The 20,975-nt window shown below is 45.5% G+C and overlaps 1 protein-coding gene across 1 annotated transcript in view; it reads right to left on the bottom strand.

Annotated features, from left to right (window-relative positions):
- Positions 1-20,492, bottom strand: part of TRIM71 (tripartite motif containing 71) — an 84,942-nt gene extending 64,450 nt beyond the window's left edge. The window contains exon 1 of the mRNA XM_060180541.1: positions 19,635-20,492. Coding sequence (XP_060036524.1) covers positions 19,635-20,492 — 858 coding nt within the window. The remainder of the gene's footprint in view (positions 1-19,634) is intronic.
- Between the last annotated feature and the right edge of the window lie 483 nt (positions 20,493-20,975).

Genomic DNA, 20,975 nt, shown 5'->3' with positions numbered 1-20,975 from the left:
CTGAGGCAGTAAAGAAAGGTCCCAGGTTCAATCCCCAGCATCACAAGTAAGAGCACAGCACTGCTTTGGTATTTTCAATAACAATAATTACTATTTGCATACTGGTCAGACATCCACTAATGCAGTTATAAAATGGAGCCCTCTGTGCTTTCCAATTCCTCAAAAGGCACCTACAATTTCTTCCTAGAGCATTAATCACACTCCTTCTCTCTCCTCCAAAAAAACAAAAAAGCTACTCTCCCATCCCCACCCCAGCCACTCAGCAACCTACAGTCAGAGGCTGAGTTTTCACTGGGGGACAGAATTCATGCAGTCAGTGAGACAGGAGGAGCAATCATGCAGTCAGTGAGACAGGAGGAGCAAAGGGAGAAACCAACTCTTGTTTCCTGACTGCCAGCAGGGAGACTACTGTAAAGTTCTGGGTCCTCCAGGTTACCTGTCACCTAGAGAATGGCAACTCTGAACAACATCTCCAGTATGGTAAGGTACTGCTCCAACCCAAAAGTCAGGTTTCCTCTCTGGCTATACACTTTTAAGACAAAGTCTAAGGCATTCAATCAAAATTTTCCTGGGAAAAAAAAAAGGTTTTCAGGAATAAGTCACCAATTGGCCTAGCAAGTCCAGAAACACTTTTTCAGAAATGTTTGCTATCAAATATCAACAAATATCAAAGGTCTACAAGATAGACTTTTTCTCTGAGATTTTCACTAAAAAGGCAGGGGGCAGGATACCATCAGTGTCCCGATACCGACCCCAGAGGGAAGCTGACAAGTCATTATGACCTCATTTCTCTCTGTTACATACCCCTTTGAACTCTTGATTAAAAAAAAAATCAAAAAACATGTGATACCTAATCAAAAATAATCCAGTACCTTCACACTTGTATCGCTCACTTAGGTCCCCCTGCCACAATATCTACTTTCATTCACTGATGGAAGGGGTCCCCCCAGAAGGCAGCCTGTGTTCTAGTCTTTGTGTCCTCAAACACCCGGAGAGAGCGAGGCATATGGCACATACACAGCGAGAAGTGTGTTGACTGAAAGGAATTCACTTCCACATTTTCCAAGCAATCCTTGAGGAATTTGCCTCCCAGCAGGCATCACTCACTGGAAAACAATGTGCCCAGGTCATTTGCATTGTGGCCCTGATATGTTTAAAAGAGAATAAAGGGAGGAAGAGCTTGAATCTGGACTTTGGCTCAGGCTAAAATAACTTCTGAATTAAGATCTTAGGGACTCTTACTTATCAGCAACAAACCAAGATATAACACACTCACAACCAAAGACCTATGGTGACTTTCCAAATAGCCTCCCCTGAAACTGATGGCCAGAGAATGTTAGAATACTAATAAAAGCAAAACAAAAAAACTCCAGCAAGGGAAGGCTTCTGAAGTTGGTAAAAATAGTTAGTTGCCTTTATTACCGTAGTGGGTGTTAGTAGAAGAAACCAAAAGGTATACTTTGGAGGGTAAGTGAATGGAATTATCCTTCCACAAAGATATCGAACAAAGGGGGCTAGTGTTGCTGGTCAGGCCAGGATGTGCATTTTATTTTTAACCAGAGCGCTGTTGAGTTCTGCTTTATGTGATGTTAAGGACTGAACCTGGGACCTCAGAGCCTAAGGCAAGAAATGCTTTTTCATAACTATTATGCTGCCTCTCCAGTCCCCAAATCCATTTTCAACTTCAAACACAATACAGAATGATCTTACCAATGATAATCACAGATTACATAATATTGTATAGGCAGAGGAATAATGACCAGGATAGTAGTCACACAGGAGTGGAACCGGCAACTTTTTCTAAAGTTGTTCATCATCTGTATTTCAGAAACTACTTCAGTCTCAATCTAAAAAGATAAAAACTGAGGTGACAAAACAGCTGCTCCGCTTTGTACTCCACCCAGGTTTGAGTGAGCCTGGAGCAGTGAAGTCCAAAAAGACAACAACAACAAAAAAAAAAATAGCTGCCCTACAAACTGGCACATGGTGAAAGGCTGACTGGTGTGTAATGCTATACCAGCACACCAGCAACGCACACTGCACTATGAACATGTGCAAAACATTTCTTTCTTCAATAGTTAGCAAACATCATAGAGGTTTTTAAGAGATCACCGGTATATGGTGTGTAAAACACGGATTCTCACCAACAGGGGTTAATCTGCAGCCCAGCTGACATTCACAGGTTTGTAAAGGGCTTAATATGCCACCCTACATGTCCTCCCCTGACAACAGCTATATTCAGAACAGTTTCCAAAAAATGTGAAATCCAGAGAAAAAGAGGAAATAAGACCATTCAGTAACAGGACATCATTAGACTCGTCATTCGCTGGCAGTAACATTAGATCCCATGTTGTCGCAGGACACATCAAGAGAATATTCTAAAGTGGGGTTAAACGCTATAAAATGTAGAAAAAGCAGGTATTGTTGGCCACATTAAAATTTAAAATATCTACTGAATCAAAGTAATAGAGGCAAGCCTAAGGCTCAGAAAGCCTTTGCTAATTATTTACTATTTACCCCAAAAAACCTAAAATTGATTAAATAGGACCAGGAACCTAGACAATTCAAGTGGCCTATAAACATATGAAAAGACACCTCACAACCCCTGCGGAAATGCAAAGTACCACAGGCCATACCATTTTCCCATTAGATTGATGGCACCGGGGTTGGGTAGGGCGGGAGGAAATGCGGCTGGCAGGAGGCAATCTCCCAGGAGCAAATTACATTTCAAATGCATCCAGCAATTGGGGGCAGGGGCCCTTCCCTCTAGAAATAACTGGGACACAGGGCCAAGAACATCACTGGCAAAGTAGAGAAAAACCCAAGTAACAGAGAATAGCTAAAATCCATTACTCACCAGGTCAATACAGGAAACCGGCTGCATGGGGGGGAGGGTCTTATTTACTTAATAAATGTGACTTAACAGTGGTTTCCAATATTACAAAATGACAGAAAAATGATTCCACAGCCCACCCAAGATAACCACTACATAGTTCTCAGAAAGTCTTTCAGTTTGGACTTCTTTTCTTTCTTTTTTATTTGCAGCACATTTGCTTTTAGATTTAAGTAACTGCCTATGAATGCTTCTAAGAGTTTTGGGGGAAAGTGAAGGATACCCCATGCCATACACTTTGGAAATAGTAGTGAAGGCTTTAAATTCTACTTCATTTTATGAGGAGGAGGTTGATGGTTTACAGTATAGTCTTTAACATACAAACACAGCTTCTCATCTCCCTTGGTCAGTGTCTAGGAGAAACACCTAAGTCCCTTCATCCTGTCCCTTTCCCTCCTAAAAATTTACTTATATTGGATCCATATTCCCAGTTGGGGAGAAGTGATAGGAGGAAGAGGATTAGAGAGAGGGCTCTGAATTCCAGCTCTATGGAGGGTGGGGGGAGGGGACGGGGCAGAGGCAGAGAAAAGGGAGGGATATTTAGACCTAGTAATAGGGTTATGTGTGGCTTGGAGAGGAAGAAAGGACTGGACCTGGAAAAGGTGGGGGAGCAATTATGTACAAATGTAGACAGATAGTTGTAGAGATGATGGTTAACCCATGTCTTCATGGGAGCAGGGCGGTAGTGCAGCGGGTTAAGCACACGTGGCGCAAAGCACAAGGACTAGCATGAGGATCCTGGTTGGAACCACTGGGAGTCGCTTCACAAGCAGTAAAGCAGGTCTGCAGGTGTCTTTCTCTCCCTCTCTGTCTTCCCCTTTCTCCATTTCTCTCTGTCCTATCCAACATCGACAATAATAATAACTACAACAATAAAAAGGGGGGAAACAAAAAATAATTATAAAAAAAAAAGGGCGGGAGTCGGGCTGTAGCGCAGCGAGTTAAGCTCAAGGACCGGCATAAGGATCCCTGTTCGAGCCCCCGGCTCCCCACCTGCAGGCAGGCAGGTCCCTTCACAGGCGGTGAAGCAGGTCTGCAGGTGTCTGTCTTTCTCTCCCCCTCTCTGCCTTCCCCTCCTCTCTCCATTTCTCTCTGTCCTATCCAACAACAACGACATCAATAATAACTACAACAATAAAACAAGGGCAACAAAAGGGAATAAATAAATAAATAACAAAGGCAACAAAAGGGAAAATAAATATTTTTTTAAAAAATTGAGGAGAAACTTTCCCCCTGTAGGTGGGGACCAGGAGCTCAAACCCGGATCCTTGTGCATTGTAACAAGTGCACTTAACCAGGTGCGCCACCACCCAGCCAGCCCTCTTGGTCATGATGAACAATCTTTTTGATATACTGCTGTATCCGGTTGGCTAGAATTTTGTTCAATATTTTCGCATCTATGTTCATCAGAGATATTGGTCTGTAGTTTTCTTTTTTGGTTGTGTCCCTGTCTGCTTTTGGTATCAGGGTGATGTTGGCTTCATAGAAGCTGGCAGGGAGTATTCCAGTGTCTTCAATCTTCTGGAAGACTTTTAAAAGTAGAGGTATTAGTTCTTCTTTGAAAGTTTTGTAGAATTCATTTGTAAAACCATCTGGTCCAGGACTTTTATTTTTGGGAAGATTTTTGATAACTGTTTCAATTTCATTAGCTGTGATGGGCCTGTTCATGTTATCCACTTCCTCTTTACTTAGTTTTGGAAGTTGGTAGGTATCTAGGAAGTCATTCATTTCTTCCAGGTTCTCTAGCTTGGTGGCATATAGTTGTTCATAGACCACCCAGCCCTCTGTGTACAATTCTTAAGACTTTTATTTTTGGGTTAAGCTCACATGGCGCGAAGCACAAGGGCCCGTGTAAGGATCCTGGTTCCAGGCCCCTGGCTCCCCACCTGCAGGGGAGTTGCTTCACAGGCAGTGAAGCAGGTCTGCAGGTGTCTATCTTTCTCTCCCCCTCTTCTCTCTCCATTTCTCTGGCCTAATCCAACACCTACGACATCAATAACTACAACAACAATAAATAATAAGGGCAACAAAAGGGAAAATAATTTTTAAGACTTTATTTTTAATATTGGATAGAGACAGCCAGAAATCAAGAGGAATGGGGAGGTAATGAGGGAGAGATAGACACTTGCAGTCCTGCTTCACCTTGTGAAGTTTTCCCCTTGCAAGTGGGGACCGGGAGCTTGAACCTCGGTCCTTGTGCACTGCAACATGTGTGCTTAACCAGGTATACCACTACCCAGCCTCCACTTTTTAAAACTTTACAAATGTAATACATACACTCAACCAGGTGCACCAGCCCCATTTTTTAATTTTTTTTTAATTATCTTTATTTATTGGCTAGAGATAGCCAGAAATCAAGGGTGAGTGAGAAACTTTAGAAATGAACCAAAGATTTACTTAATTAACAAATTAAGATCATAGTTAATTGGTTCAATTTACTCCTTTAAAATACAAGGTAATCCTGGGGGCAGGCAGTAGCGCAGCAGGTTAAGCGCACATGGCATAAAGTCAAGGACCAGTGTAAGCCCCTTGATTCCCACCTGCAGGGGAGTCGCTTCACAAGCAGGTCTGCAGGTGTCTTTCTCTCCCCTTCTCTGTCTCCCCCCCCCCATTTCTCTATGTCCTATAGAGAACAACAATGGCAGCAATAACAATAATAACGATAAAGGCAACAAAAGGGTGAAAATAGTCTCCAGAAGCAGTGCATTTGTAGTAGTGCAGGCACCTAGCCCCAGTGATAACCCTGGAGGCAAAAGAAAAAAAAAAAACAAGGTAATCCTAAAGTCTCAATTTTCTTCATGTTTTTCTCTTATTGGGGGGAATTAATGGTTTACAGTAAACAGTTTATAAATTCCAGAGCTTAAGTCACTTCCTGGGTTGAAAGTCTCAGTTGAGGGTGGTGAAGGAAATCAGGCAAGGATTAAGGTTACAGAGCTCAGGAGGTGACTCCATGGGTAGGTAGGGTAGAGGACTTCATCCCAGCTGTGGTCTTTCTGTCATAAATGTTTTTGTTTGTTTTTAAATAAAGGCCACACAGTCAAAGACATGCATGCATATAAATACATACATACATACATACATACATACATACAGGGGGCTGGGTAGTAGCACAGGGGGTTAAGCACGCATGGCGTAAGGTGCAATGACCGGTGCAAGGATCCCAGTTCGAACCCTGGCTCCCCACCTGGGGGGGGGGGGGTCACTTCACAAGCCATGAAGCAGGTCTGGTGAAGCTGGTCTGCTCTTGTCTTCCTGTCCTCTCTGATTTCTCTGTCCTATCCTACAACAGGAGTCTCTCTCTCTCCTCCTCTGTCTTCTCCGTTCATGATTTCTGTGTCCTATCCAACAATAACAGCAACGGCAATAACAGTAACAGCAAGAGCAACAAAATGGGAAAATGGCTTCCATGAGCAGTGACTCATGGTGTCAGCACTGAGCCCCTGCAATAACCCTGGAGGCAAAAAAAAAGTCACAATCCAAAATGATGGCAGTGGGAGGTTATATAGCAATGATTATGCAAAAGACTTTGATGCCAGAAGAGAGAAGCGACAGAAGGCTGTAAAATCTTATTCACTCCCCCACACCAACCTAAGCGCAACTCATCCTATTTATTGGGGGAGGGGTACAGATTCAACCTGGATGTCCAGTTTCAAGCATGAAAAGTCTCTTTTGCTGACGGCAAAATAATTCACTTGGATAGTGTGTTGCTTTGTCATGTGGGTAACACAACACAGGTCGAAATCAAGCCCCGACCATAATGAAGGGCATTTCCTTGCTAGGGTCTCTTTCATTCTCTCTCCCTGCCCCTAAAAGATTCTCATGCTTGAGGCTCCAAAATCCCAGGTTCAATTCTTCACACCACAGACGCAACCCCCCAGCAAGACTTTTTACATAACCATTATGCTACCTCCCCACACAGAACTCAAGTTTTAAAACAAAAGTGACTTGTCAAGTGTTTGCAAATGATCTACTGCTTTATTAAGCACTCTGTAAACCATTAATTCCCCCAATCAAAAATAAATAAATAAATAAATAAATAATGGTGTATGGGGTTAGAATGAGTACTGATTGTCTAGACCCAGTATTTTTTTTTAATGGCCACCAAGCTTATGAGAATCCACTGCTCCTAGTAGTCATTCCCCACCACCACCTTTTTTTTGTTGTTGTTGTTCTGTTTTTGTTTTTCGATAGAGACAGGGAGAGAGGGAAACTAGGAAATAGATTATCTGCAGTGCTGCTTCACCACTGCTAAAGCTGCCTCCTCTACAGTTGGGGACCAGGGGCGCAATCAACTTGTGAGCTAGGCTCTGCAGTGTACCCTAGATCAACAACAGAGAGAAAAAGTCTAACAGGAATGCTAAAAACACTTCCCTTTTTTATAAAATGTTTTGTGTCCAAACTAAACTGCTTAAATTACTGACCAAATTTAATGCCCTTTTTAACATTTTATGTAAGTAACATTTGTGTATATAATTAACATAATTCAATTAGCAAGTAACCATCATAAAACCAAAATCCTGCAGATAAAGATAGGAAATAAGTTCACAGGCATCAAGGCACATGCATTATTTATTGCCAATACCCAACCGCAAAATTAGCAGCTGCTGTGACAAGTTCATATGTTCTCTAGCAATTGTTTTCTATTTATCACCATAAATTCTAGTGGAAGAGCTTTCTCAGGGAAAGGACAAGGGGAATGAAAATTAAAAGAAAAAAAGAAAAACAGCTTTCTCCCCCACTAAGCTTAAGTAGTAAAGGGGGTGGAGGTCAGGCGGCAGTGCAGGGGGTTAAGCATACATGGTGCAAAGCACAAAGACCTGCTTAAAGATCCTGGTTTGAGCCCCCAGCTCCCCACCTGCAGGGGGGTTGCTTCACAAGCGGTGAAGCTGGTCTGCAGGTGTCTGTCTTTCACTCCCTCTCTGTCTTCCAGTCTTCTCTGATTTCTGTCCTATCTTACAATAATAATAACAACAAGGGCAACAACAAGGGCAACAACAAGGGCAACAATGGGGGAAAATTGGGCCTCCAGGAGCAGTGGATTCATAGTGCAGGCACTAGTGCAGCCCCAGAAATAACCCTGGAGGCAGAAAAAAAAAAGTAAAGGGGTTTAAAGTAAAGAGGTGATTCAGCAGGTACAGCAACGGACCTGCATATGTGAAGAGCCTCCTTCAACTAATTCCCAGGGCTCCATCCAGCTCAAATTCTTTCCCATAAAGTAGAGGCTCTTAAACCTTACTACCAACCTTTCATGGAGTGGGGGAATTCTTTCACTAAGATCCCCTCAAAGCTCCAGTTGGTCCAAAGCCAACCAGCACTTTGGTTTTTAATTATGCCCAGGTAGGTTTTTTTAAATTCAATTAAGTTGGTATAATGAATTCCCTCATATGGATAAGGAGGTGTATCAGCAGGTAGAGCACAGGACTTGCATGTTGAAGGTCCTGGTTGGATTGGCCAGCACAGCACAATGTGGCTCTGGTGTATCTTTCAGCTATCTCTTTCTCTCTCTCTAAAATAAAACGAATAAATGGGGACCGCACATGTTATAATGCTCAAGGACACAGATTCAAGCCCCCGGTCCCAACCTGCAGGGAGAAAGCTTTGCAACCGGTGAAGCAGTGTTGCAGGTGTCTCTGTCTCTAGCCCTCCTTATCTCCCCCCTTCACTCTCAATTTCTGGCTGTCTCTATCCAACAAATAAAGATTAAAAAAAAACACATAAAAAATGATAAAAAATAAATGAATAAATGTTTAAAAGGATGGATGAAGATCTGGACTCTCAAGTCTGAGGTCCTGAGTCATTCTTGCCATCACAAGTGCCAGAGTGGTACTCTGGTTCTTCCCCATTAAAAAGTAAACCAGGCAGGGGAGATAACATAATGATTATAATGGTTATGCAAACAGATTCTCATGCCTGAGGCTCTGAGGTCCCAGCCAGATTCAACAGCCAGCACCACCATAAGCCAAAGCTAAGCAGCTCTCTGGTAAAAAATAAAATCTCCTAGCCCAAATGTTCCTCTCCATCAGAATAGTTGTTCATATCTCATCTAATAATTTAAATGTGATCACATAACAAAGAAACTACCCAGGGAAGACCACCTTATTCTGTCTTCTTCCTTCATAGACAAACCAGAAGGCCCAAAGAGGGAATGAGTCACAAATTGTCCTTACAACATCTTCAGCATGGAACACAATTCTTAGGAGCAAAAAGACATTATTTGATGAGAAAACTTAACATATTCAAGTCCTATCAGCAATCAAGAACCATCACTCGAGGTATCAAATATCCTTTGGCCATCAACAAAAAATATTTTTAGTATCTTTATATTATTTTATTTATTTTCCCTTTTGTTGCCCTTGTTGTTTAACATTGTTGTGGTTATTACTGTTGTTGTTGGATAGGACAGAGAGAAATGGAGAGAGATGGGGAAGACAGAGGAGTAGAGAAAGACACCTGCAGACCCGCTTCACCGCTTGTGAAGCGACTCCCCTGAAAGTGAGGAGTCAGGGGCTCGAACAGGGATACTTAAGCCGGTCCTTGCGCTTTGCGCCTTGTGCGCTTAACCCTCTGCGCCACTGCCCGATCCCCAAAAATATTTTTATTAAGATAAGCAGCATGTTTAATTTCATAAGAAAGGAATTTTACCCATTTGGCTGAAACTTACAGCAAAATGTTGAAGCCAATTGTTTTTCAGAATACACATTAACTATGCACACATAAACTCTGTCTAGCTCCTTCATGTAGCACCTTCATGTAAACTATACCTACAGATATCTAAAACATAGCCACCCCTATTGCTTCCATCTTCAATCCTGCAAATGTACATGCTCTTTTACCTCGAGACCAGAAACTGTAGACATTTTCCAAACTCCTGTTCCTTTCATTTCCAAATTTGCCCCCTCTATCTGCAGGATATGGGAAGCCACCACAAAAAACTAGTATTTCTAAGGATGGGACTGAAAGCTCACGTTGGTGGGGGAGGGGTGTGTCTTGCCACCTATGCAATCCAGGTTGGAACTGCCTGTTGTAACACTGCTACCAAGAGGCTGGCATTGTGGTGTCTCCTCTCTATATCTGAATGGGAGTAAAGCAGCCCACAGAGGCCAGGCAGTGGCACACCTGGTTAAATGCTCATATTACAAAGCACAAGGATCCAGGTTCAAGCCCCTGGTCCCCACCTGCAGGGGGAGAACTTCACAAGTGGTGAAGCAGGTCTGCAGGTGTCTTTCTCTCCCCCTCTCTGTCTTCCCCTCCTCTCTCCACTTCTCTCTGTCCTATCTAACAACAATGATATCAATAACAGCAACAATAATAAATACAACAATAAAAAACAAAGGGCAACAAAAGGGAAAATAAATCAAAATAATTTTTTTTAAAAAATTGCTTTGGGGGCCGGGCGGTGGCGCAGTGGGTTAAGCGCACGTGGCACAAAGCGCAGGGACCGGCGTAAGAATCCCGGTTCGAGCCCCCGGCTCCCCACCTGCAGGGGAGTCGCTTCACGGGCGGTGAAGCAGGTCTGCAGGTGTCTATCTTTCTCTCCCCCTCTCTCTGTCTTCCCCATCTCTCTCCATTTCTCTCTGTCCTATCCAACAACAAAGCAACGTCAACAATAGCAATAATAACCACAACGAGGCTGCAACAAAATAAGGGGGAAAAATGGCCTCCAGGAGCGGTGGATTCATGGTGCAGGCACCGAGCCCAGCAATAACCCTGGAGGAAAAAAAAAATGCTTTAAAAAAAAAAAAAAAAGCAGCCCAGGAGTAGTGAAATCAGGCCTGCTGCAGGCATGCTTCCTCCACCAAAAACAAAAAAGCAGCAATTAACACTTCTAGGGTGCAGCATTCTTTCAGAAGTTTCAGAAGGCAAAGGAGTAAACAGTGTGAATGAGGTTACTGGAGGGGCAGACCTAAAGTGAGTCACCACTGAGGACTAACTGTCCGACAGCATCTTCCTGGAACTAGCACTCAAGGCCACTGAGCTCAAAAGACCAGAGCTAGTTTAAGAGACCATGCCCTTAAATGCCAAGGTATGTGCTGCTGAGCTTGGGTGAGAGGACATGGGGGCAGGGGTGGATGTTTTATTATACAAAGGGTACCATTTTGAGGGGTAACAGATAGGAAGAATAGGAAGTGAGGTAGGGGGTCTGCATCAATGCTCTAATAGTTTTAAAGTCTGTATGGAAGCCTTGGAGGTGGCACAGTGGCTAAAGCACTGGACCTGTAAGCAAGAATTCATTTTGAGTAGTGGTTATGCAAAAAGACTTTCCTGTGGGTCGCATGGTAGCACAGCAGGTTAAGCGCATGTGGCGGGAAACACAAGAACCCGCATAAAAGGATCCTGGTTCCAGCCCTGGCTTCCCAACTGCAGGGGAGTCACTTCACAGGCAGTGAAAAGCAGGTCTGCAGTTGTCTCTCTCCCCCTGTCTTTCCCCCCCTCCTCTCCATTTCTCTCTGTCCTATCCAACAACATCATCAACAACAACAATTAAAAAAACAAGGGCAAAAAAGGGAAAATAAATATTTTCCCTCCCTCTCCCTTTCCCAGTATTTACATTACTTCAGATTACTAAGATATTACTGAAATCAATGCATTTCTCAAGACACCTAAGGATGGGGGGTATAAAGCAAATTGCAACTGGTTCCCAATTTTCTGTGCTTATTGGTAATTTAACTGGAATTATCCAGGTTCACTGAAGAAAGCCTCAGGGGGTAGGGCAGCTCAGAGCTAAAGCATAGCACTTTCCAAACCGCATCCCTGGAAACACATGACAATGTTGCTCTTGGTTCTCCATACCCTTTTCTTGGATTAATACTTTGAAGTCAACAGGAAAACAGTCTGTACATGTGTAAATAACATTCCTCAACTTTCCACCTAACACTCTTAACACCCTCATTTTCTCATTAATAAAATTAATAGTAAATAGGGGGGTCGGGCGGTAACGCAGAGGGTTAAGCACACATGGTGAGAAGCGCAGGGACTGGCATAAAGATCCCAGTTTGAGCCCCTGGTTCCACACGGGGGGGGGGGGGGGCACTTCGCAAGCAGTGAAGCAGGTGTCTGTCTTTCTCTCCCCCCTTCCTCTCTCAATTTCTCGCTTTCCTATCCAACAATATCAATAACAACAATAACCACAACAACAATAAAAAAGGGGGGCAACAAAAGGGGGAAAATAGCCTCCAAGAGCAGTGGATTCCTCCAAGCGCCAGCAATAACCCTGGAGGCAATAATAATAATAATAATAAATAAATAAATCTTGCAGCTTGAGAGGTGGCACACACCTGCATGCATGAAGTCCCAGAGTGACTCCCAGCATTAAATATGCCAGTGATTAAGTCTTTATGGGGGGAAAAAAATTTTTTTTTAATTGTGGGGGAGTCAGGCTGTAGCGCAGCAGGTTAAGCAGATGTGGCGTAAAGCGCAAGGACCAGTGTAAGGATCCCAGTTCAAGCCCAGTTCCCCACCTGTAGGGGAGTCGCTTCACAAGTGAAGCAGGTCTGCAGATGTCTATCTTTCTCTCCCCCTCTGTCTTCCCCTCCTCTCTCCATTCCTCTCTGTCCTAACAATGATGACAATAATAATAACTACAACAGTAAAACAACAAGGGCAACAAAAGGGAATAAATATTTAAAAAGAAACAAAACTTTGTGACCCAGGAGGTAGGGCAGTGGATAAAGCATTGGACCCAAGTTCAATCCCTGGCAAGACATGTACCAGAGTAATGATCTGTTTCTTTCTCTCTCTCCTCCTCTCATTAATAAGTACATAAAATATTTTTTAAAATCTTAAAAAAAAAATTTAACTCTATTGGAACTGGTGCTCATTTAAAGACCAGCTTGTTCAAAGAACAATAAAGAACTGTCATTGAGGAGAACAAAGCATTGGTCTGCTGCCTTGGATTGAACAGGGATTTCCGGAAGACCCAAGAGATTACATATCAGCGTGCTGACCAGAATTTGGAAGCATGGGGACCAGAGTTTTTGTCTCCAGCACTGCCTTACATATGATTTCCAAAAACTCAGCTGACTTTGAGTGGGTTGAAACCCAGACTTTGGGACTATGTCATTCCATCCTAACTGTAAGCAAAGCAGTTATCTAAAACTTGAGGGAAGCAGGAGGTGGCATCTAAAGAGGATTATACTAGAATAGTTTCAGATGTAAATTGTGAGCAGGCAACCCACCCCCACTCCTTCCCTCCCAATTTTTCTGTTAACAAGTCAAATTCTTGTCAATCAAAACAGTCAATCTGGTTTCAGTCAACTCAGTGGGCAGAGACAAAACCTCAAAGAGAAGAGTAATTTAGTACTGAACAAGCACCAGGTCACATCAACTGAGGAGGAAAGATGGATCAGGCTTCCTCTTGCAAGTCACAATGCTTGAAAGGTCAAAAAGAGCGACAGAAACAGTGGGCTGCAATGGGTGGCATCTTGCTGCCTTTTAGGCAACTGTAATTTTTTATCAGTATCCCTCACTTCTAAAATAACAGATGACAAGGGGGAGGAAGGAAAAAAAAAAAAAGTAGTGACTCAGTCCTCTCTTTGTTGGTTCTATATGGGGGAGGGGGGAATACTACTTTGAAGCATGGTACAATTCTTCCCAACCTTTTGCTTAAGTGTCATGAAGAATGACACCAAAATGGTCCTTTATTCAAAGTGAACGAATACATCTAAAATAAACCTTGCCTTGTTGAGGGGCTGGATGGAGAAATGGCAAGATTTAGCAAACCATGAAGTTAGCAGAAGAAATAAAATTCAGAGAGCTTGGTAAAATTTTAGAGCTACAAAATTACCAAAAGGTATTTCTCTTCAATGAATGTTAATTTTTTTAGTATTCTGACAAACTGCTCAACAACAAAAGTATTTTTGCCTCATCTATGACTACTCCCCCACCAAAAAAAGCTAATTTCTCTCTCTCCCCCCCCCTTTTTTAAAAAAGATATTATTTATTTATTTATTAATGAGAAAGATAGGAGGAGAGAAAGAACCAGACGTCACTCTGGTACATGTGCTGCCAGGGATTGAACTCAGGACCTCATGCTTGAGAGTCCCATGCTTTATCTACTGCGCCACCTCCCGGATAACACTTTTTTTTTAAACCAGAGCACTGCTCAGCTCTGGCTTACAGTGGTGGGGGAGGATTGAACCTGTGACTTCTGGAGCCTCAAGCATGAGTTTTTTTCCATACCCATTATGCTATCTACCTCTGCCCATAATTACTCTTTCTATACTTGCAAACTTTTTTTTTAAGAATTTATTTACTTATTTATTTATGAGAAAGATAGGAGAAGAGAAAGAACCAGCCATCACTCTGGTACATGTGCTGCCAGGGATGGAACACAGGACCTCATGCTTGAGAGTCTAGTTCCTTAGCCACTGTGCCACCTCCCGGACCATTACTTGCAAACTTTTAACACTGAAGCATGAAAAAGTCTTAACTCCTGAGAGTATCTTCTATTTAAAAAAGTATTTAGTAACTTATACATTACAATGTTGTTTTGGCATACTGGAATAGGCAAAGGACTAAAAAATAGTGCTTATAAAAGGTCCTAAAATGGGAAAGGGTGGGAAAAGAAAGTTTTACCCGACCTTCTCTTTTAAAGTCTTTACTCCATGCACAACTATTTAATCTGAGCATGTCTGAATTATACAAAATGTACAGTAATACCAAAAGAGGAACTATAGTCTGGAAGAGGCTGTTTTCTCCCCTAACATATCACTATTTCCCAACATACTCCTAATATTAAAAATGACAATTCTATACAGACTAACAAATCTACGCAACCCTAAAGACTGTGTGGTTTATTACTTTTAGAGAGAAAGCCACAAAAGCCCCCCCCCCTTGGTACTGCCTCAGATATTCAAGCTCCATGGCTGACAATGTAGCCAAGGCCTCTTCCCCAGATCCATGTGGATAAAATCCATCCCCTGAGCACTCCAACAGGTGGGAGGTCAGGCACACTCTTCAGCTCAAATGTGACCTTTTTAAAAAAAAAGATTTATTTATTTATGAGAAAGACAGAAGGAGAGAGAAAGAACCAGACATCACTCTGGCACATGTGCTGCCGAGGACGGAACTCGGGACCTCATGCTGGAGAGTCCAAAGCTTTATCACTGCACCACCTCTTAGACCACACACCTTTTTTTTTTAATGCCCACAAATATTAGATTCAAAGGCTAAGGAATTAAAATGATCAAGAATGAACATTTCTCTCCTTTATTTCCATCAAGTGTTTCCTTAACTGATCACAGACTTCAGTCTCCAAACATCAGAACTGAATTCAACAGAAGCAACCAATTATTCCCAAGGCACACACAGTAAGCTGGTTTCTGGGTACAAGTATGCATCGAGCAGACATATAGCCATTTATGCTGGATGGAGATTAGACTAGATATGACAATCTCTATTCTTTTTTTTTTTTTTTTTGCCTCCAGGGTTATTACTGGTGCTTGGTGCCTGTACTATGCATGAATCCATTGCTCCTGGAAGTCATCTTTTTTTCCATTGCTGTTGCTGCTGTTATTGTTATTATTGGATAGGACAAGGAGAAATTGAGAAAGGAGGGGAAGACAGAGGAAAAGAGACACCTACCTGCAGACCTGCTTCACCACTCTTGAAGCTCAGGTGGGGAGCCCGGTCTCAAACCAGAATCCGAGTCTGTCCTTACTCTTTGCACTATGTGGCACTTAATTTGCTGTGCTACCGCCAGGTCCCCAACAATCTCTATTTTTTGTTGTTGCTCTTATCCTTACCAGAAAAGTTTAGTATATGCCAACAGTGGGGTTAATTATGCCTGCCTGAAAAAGCTTAAAAAAAAAAAATCAGGAAATGTCAACTATTTTGGTGCCATATACGGATATGAAACTTACTTGCACAAAATGTAAGATGTATGGATTTATTCCACCACTATTATTTTAGAATTGCAAACCACCTTCCCCTCCAAGAATTTGAGAGCATTTTTTTTTCCTAGAGAAAGATCTCCAAACCTAGGATGATTCAATCTTCAAGGTCACAGTATCCAACACAGGGACTGATTATAATTTCAGCACCTGTGCCCCATGTTTCATAAAATTAAAAAAAAAAGAAAAAGAAAGAAAAAAGGGAGGCCAGAAGGTAAGGATCCCTGTTGGAGCCCCTAGGTCCTTCATAAGCAGTGAAGCAGGTCTGCAGGTGTCTATCTTTCTCTCCCCTTGTCTTCCCCTCCTCTCCATTTGTCTCTATCCTCTCCAACAAGGACAGCAATAATAACAACAAAGAAATAAACAAGGGCAACAAAAAGGGGAAAAAATAGCCTCCAGGAGCAGTGGACTGTAGTGCAGGCACAGAACCAACAATAACCCTGGAGGCAAGGGGGGGAAAATTTAAATAAATAAATACTAAACCGAAAAACAAAGACACAGAAAAAGCCTCCTGCCGGGTCTGCCTAGCTAAGAATCTGGGAATCTTTGAGTGCAACAGAGTTAGTTTTTTTCTTGTTCAAGATAGCCAGCCAACTGTCATCCCACCTAGTGACTCCCTGTTGCTAGTGACATCTTTCTCCTGAAACACAGGAATATGTCCAAATGCCACTCAACACCATTTGCAGAATTCAAAATCCCAGTTCTTTTAACATCCATCCTAGATGCCTTGTCTTTCCACAGCAGCAAAGGGTTCTCCTCACCACATCCCAAGTGCCAGTAATACTACAAGAGCAACCACATTCGAAAGAGTTCTGGGAGAGCTGAGCTCCAATCACCAACTCTAAAGAATTACTCTGTATGCAGACGCCCATCTGTGACCCTCAGCTCAAGTAAGGAGGCAGTGAGTGCTCTGGGGTGAGGAGCAGACCACGATGGACACGGGTCCTGCTGAGGTTGCTGATCAGAGCTGAGACGAAAAACAGGCCCCCAGCAATTGTGTGTCCACTATTGCTCCCAGGACCTCCCAGGACCTCCAGCCATGAAGCCAGCCACTCCCCAGCCCCCAACATCCAGTCTAGATGGTCGCAGGGCCTGCAGGCTTTGCGGACTGACCATTTGGGCATAAATAAGGGGAAAGCCCACTTTTAAAATAATAGTAACAAAAAAAAAAAATGACAAGCCTGATGGTAGGTGCAATCAGTTCTTGTCTCATCCCTGTTTTCATGTAGTGTTTTTCCTAGAGGCCCCAGGTTCAACAACCCCTCCCACCCACCCACAGCACAGCCCCAGCCTAAGTCCAGAGGGTGCTTTCCTGTCTCTTTATTCCGAAAATAAAATTCTTGAACAAATTATAAATTCTGTTTTAAACCAAGTGCTCAAAACCTTGCCAATCTGGAAACCCCAGACAAGTGTGGGTGTTTAAGGAAAGTAATCTGGGGGGGAGACCCTGCCAGTGGCCACCCACACTCTCTAGTGGAGGCCCCCCACTCTCCAGACTCCTCCTCAAGGTCAGGTGGCCTCAGTCACCATAAGACAAGGAGGCCCTTAATTATTTATCGGAGCCTGTTGCAGATGACAATTCAGTAAAGCGACATTATTTTAAAAATCGAAGGAAACTGTGTATACAGTGAAATATAAAGATTTGGGCAATCTGTGTCACAAAGGGCAGTCACCCCCTGAAGTGTCAACATGCTCCTTTCCCAGGCAGGGCTTTTTAAAAGGAACAATATTCCACAACTGTGAAACCGTCACTTCTTTCCAAGGAAAAGTCTAATTCAGGCTGGGGGCAGGTCCCCAGTAAAAGCCTGGTGTTTTCTCTAACAATTTAACCCTTCATTTCAGAGCACTAGTTTGCTTCCCAGAAATTCCAATTTTCTAGCATTCCAGATCCAGATATGACAAGAATTCTTAAATTCCCAAGTTTCCTTCTTTACATGAGAAACTTGAGGGGGACTAGAAAACATGATCTCATGTTTTCAAATGAGATTTAGTTTAATAAGGTAGTGATTGTCCCGATTTTAATGTCAAAGCTCATTGCACACACTGTAGAGGGGGCCCGGGCCTCCAGGTACCTCCCTGGGTAAGAAGCTTCACTTCTCACTCGCTCATACTGTTTGAATGGCTTAATAATTTAAAAAGTGTATAAACCTTTTACAAGTCTGGCAACACTGAACATCTACTGTTTTAGCCCAAATAAAACGTATGTGGATTTTTAACTGGGAATATAAATAAAACCTGACATTTCAGCTTAACTGTTGGGGAGGGTTCCAATCAACGCCCCTCCCTGAAGGGAAATAGTGTCGAATTCAAGGCGCCCTCTTCCCGCCGTCACCACCCCCCACTTCCCCCACGCCCCAGCTGACCCTAATTTTCAAGTGAATTGACTCCATCTTTCCATTCCTAGGATTCAGGTCGGTATTTGCCTCAATCATTCACTTTCTTCCAAAGTGATGAAAGAACATACTAGAAACATTTACCCGTGAGTGTGGGGGAATTTTTTTTCCCCAAGATAAGTCCATTGAAAGCTTGCAAGCTGATGAAAAGTATAGCTGCCCCCTAGCTTCGTACCTAAGAAATAAACTTTTAAAAGCAGACGCCCACAAGTAAATGAGAATTTCAACTTTTTCCCAATAGAAGCACTAGCTCCGCCCTCCTCCACGAATAACCAGCTAGAGGTGCACGCTCGGGCCCCGTGTCTCCACTTGCATCGCGGGCAGCGACATTTCTGCTCAAAGAAATATTAAAAACGCCTCTGCGGTGGCCTCTTCCTCCAAAACAAGACCATAGCCCTCAATTACGGACTGTCTCAGCAGAGCTGATACCCCCAATCTCCGGCCCCTCCTCACTGAGGGAGGAGAGAGGGGAATCCAGGGAGTGGAAGAAAAACAAGTCACACGGTGTGAAAATTTTAACTTTACAACTTTAGAGGGAAATAAAATCGAGCCCAAGGGTTGCAGTGCGGCCCTCTTCACCAGGCGCAGGCAAATTCTAGACGCGGACAACTAAGTCCAGCTCCCCAGTCCAGCCGCTGGTTGATCCAGAGGGGACACCTCAACCCGGGAAACCGATTCCTTTAGGCTTGGAACCCGGGGCGAGCGAGAGCAGCCCGCGATGGCTCCAAGCTGGTAGGGGGCGAGTGCGAGCAAGAGATCAACGAGTACGGTCCCCCATTCTGCTTCTCTGAATGCGGTTGTGGACCTCGGAGACTGAAGGGCGACTGCATATAAGGGAGCCACAACACGCCTTCATTTCAACCCTCTACACCTAGGACCGGGGCCATCACCGCACCCGGCTGATAAGAGCTTTAGCGGAGAAAAGCTGGCGCTCTCCCGCGCACACGTGGAAGCCGCCCCAGAGCGCGCCGCGCACCCGCCACGCACCCACACCGCCTCTACCCACCCCCCCCAAACGCCGCACCATGGGAGACAAAGCGAGCCAACTCCAGACATGCATACTCTGTTGCGAGTCTTGCTGAAAATAATGGAGCACCCACTTTTGTCGGTTCTTTAAAATAGAGGGGGGGTCCCCAAAACCTAGAGAAGCCGTCGGGGACGGGGGACAGATAGGATGGCAGGGACTCTACACTGCCACACACCATCTGTAGTCCAGCTGCCACGGAAAATTTAACGCGGAATTAAAGGGCAGGGGGTGTGCCTCTACGCTCGAGGACGGAAGTGGGGGCACCCGCGACTTCACAGCACGCACACACACAAGCCAGGCCTTCCACACATGCCCCGGAGTGATGGCTTTTGCTTGGTGCCAAGCAGCCCCAGGAACACGCAACAAACCCGCAAAGGAGAGGCCGCGCTCCCCACCCCGCCCGCCGCCCCCGGGAGCCGCCGCACACTCACCTCGTCGTCGTGGTGCTGGCAGTAGCTCAGGCGCTCGGGGAACACCGAGAGGATGGAGAAGGGCGCGCCGGGGAAGGGCGGCCCGAGGCCGAGCTGCTGCGCCGCGCTGGCGGCGGCGGGCCCCGGCGGGCCGCGCTCGATGTAGTGGTCCTTGGTGAGGCGCACGCGCTGGTGCGCGCGGACGCAGTTGTCGCACAGGTGCTCCTGGCAGTCGAGGCAGCGCGAGGAGGCCGCGTTGCCCTCGTCGCAGGAGCTGCAGCCGTGTGGCCGACGCAGCAGCAGCGCCGACGGGGAGGCGGCCGGCCCGCCGGGCCCGGGGCGAGAGGGCGCGGGCGGCGGCGGGGCCTGCGGGAGCGGCGGCGGCGCCGAGGTGGAGGCCCGCGGGTGCGGGTGGTGGTGCGCGTGGTGCCGGTGATTGCTGTGGCCACCCGCGCCGGCCGGGGCGCCCGCCCGCCCGTTCTTGGACGGCGGCTCGTCGGCCGTGGCGACCACAGCGTCGAGCAGGTTGCTGAGCAGAAAGGCGGACGAAGGCAGCGCGTCCATGCCCGCCGCCTCGGCCAGCACCACCTTCTGGTCGCACACTGGGCAACGGAGCTTAAGCGAGTCTCCCGGAGCGCCGCCGCCCGCGGCCGGCAGTCGGTGCGCCTCGAGGCACGGGCGGCAGAAGGCATGCAGGCAGGGCAGGACGTGTAGGCGGCGCGTCACCGCCCCGGGGCCCCCGCCGCCGCCCCCCGACGACGTGGACGTCTGCGAGGACGACGACGAGGCGGACGAGTTGGAGGAGAGCGGCGCGGGCGAGCCGCACATCTCCTTGCACAGCAGGCAGATCTGGAAGTCGGTCTCAGGGAACGAAGCCATTTGCAAGCAGGCCCAGGAGGGAGGGAGGAGACCGACAGAGGAAGAGGAGGAGAGCCAACGAGGTGGGTGGTGGGTAGGGGAGCGGCCGACTCACTCGGAAAATTGCATTGATGAGGCCTGCGATCCGAGAGCCAGCATCAGAGTGGAGAGGCCCGCCGGGCTGCGTCCGACCTGCGCGCTGACACCCCCGACGCTGCGGGCATTAAATGCCACTATCCAAGAGGGACACGGATTCCTCCCGGAGGACGCTAGGGCTGCGCGCCTTCCGAAGCTGGAGCGCCGGAACAAGTCCCAACACGCGAGGGGCGAGCGGGGGCACGGAGGTCAAGAGAGCTCCCTAGAGCAGCTGGAACTTCGCTTCTGGGCTAGCCGAGGGGAATGTCGCCCCCCCACTCCCTCAAATAAAAGAAGAGTCCGCTGTGCAATCTCAGTGCCAACGGGAGACGCAGACTTTGGTTGGACTTTTGGTGTGGGGTGTGTGTG

The sequence above is a fragment of the Erinaceus europaeus genome, chromosome 21 (assembly GCF_950295315.1).
Source record: "Erinaceus europaeus chromosome 21, mEriEur2.1, whole genome shotgun sequence".
NCBI lineage: Eukaryota > Metazoa > Chordata > Mammalia > Eulipotyphla > Erinaceidae > Erinaceus > Erinaceus europaeus.
The sequence above is the reverse complement of the archived record's forward strand: the minus strand, read 5'-3'. Positions and strand labels throughout refer to the sequence as shown.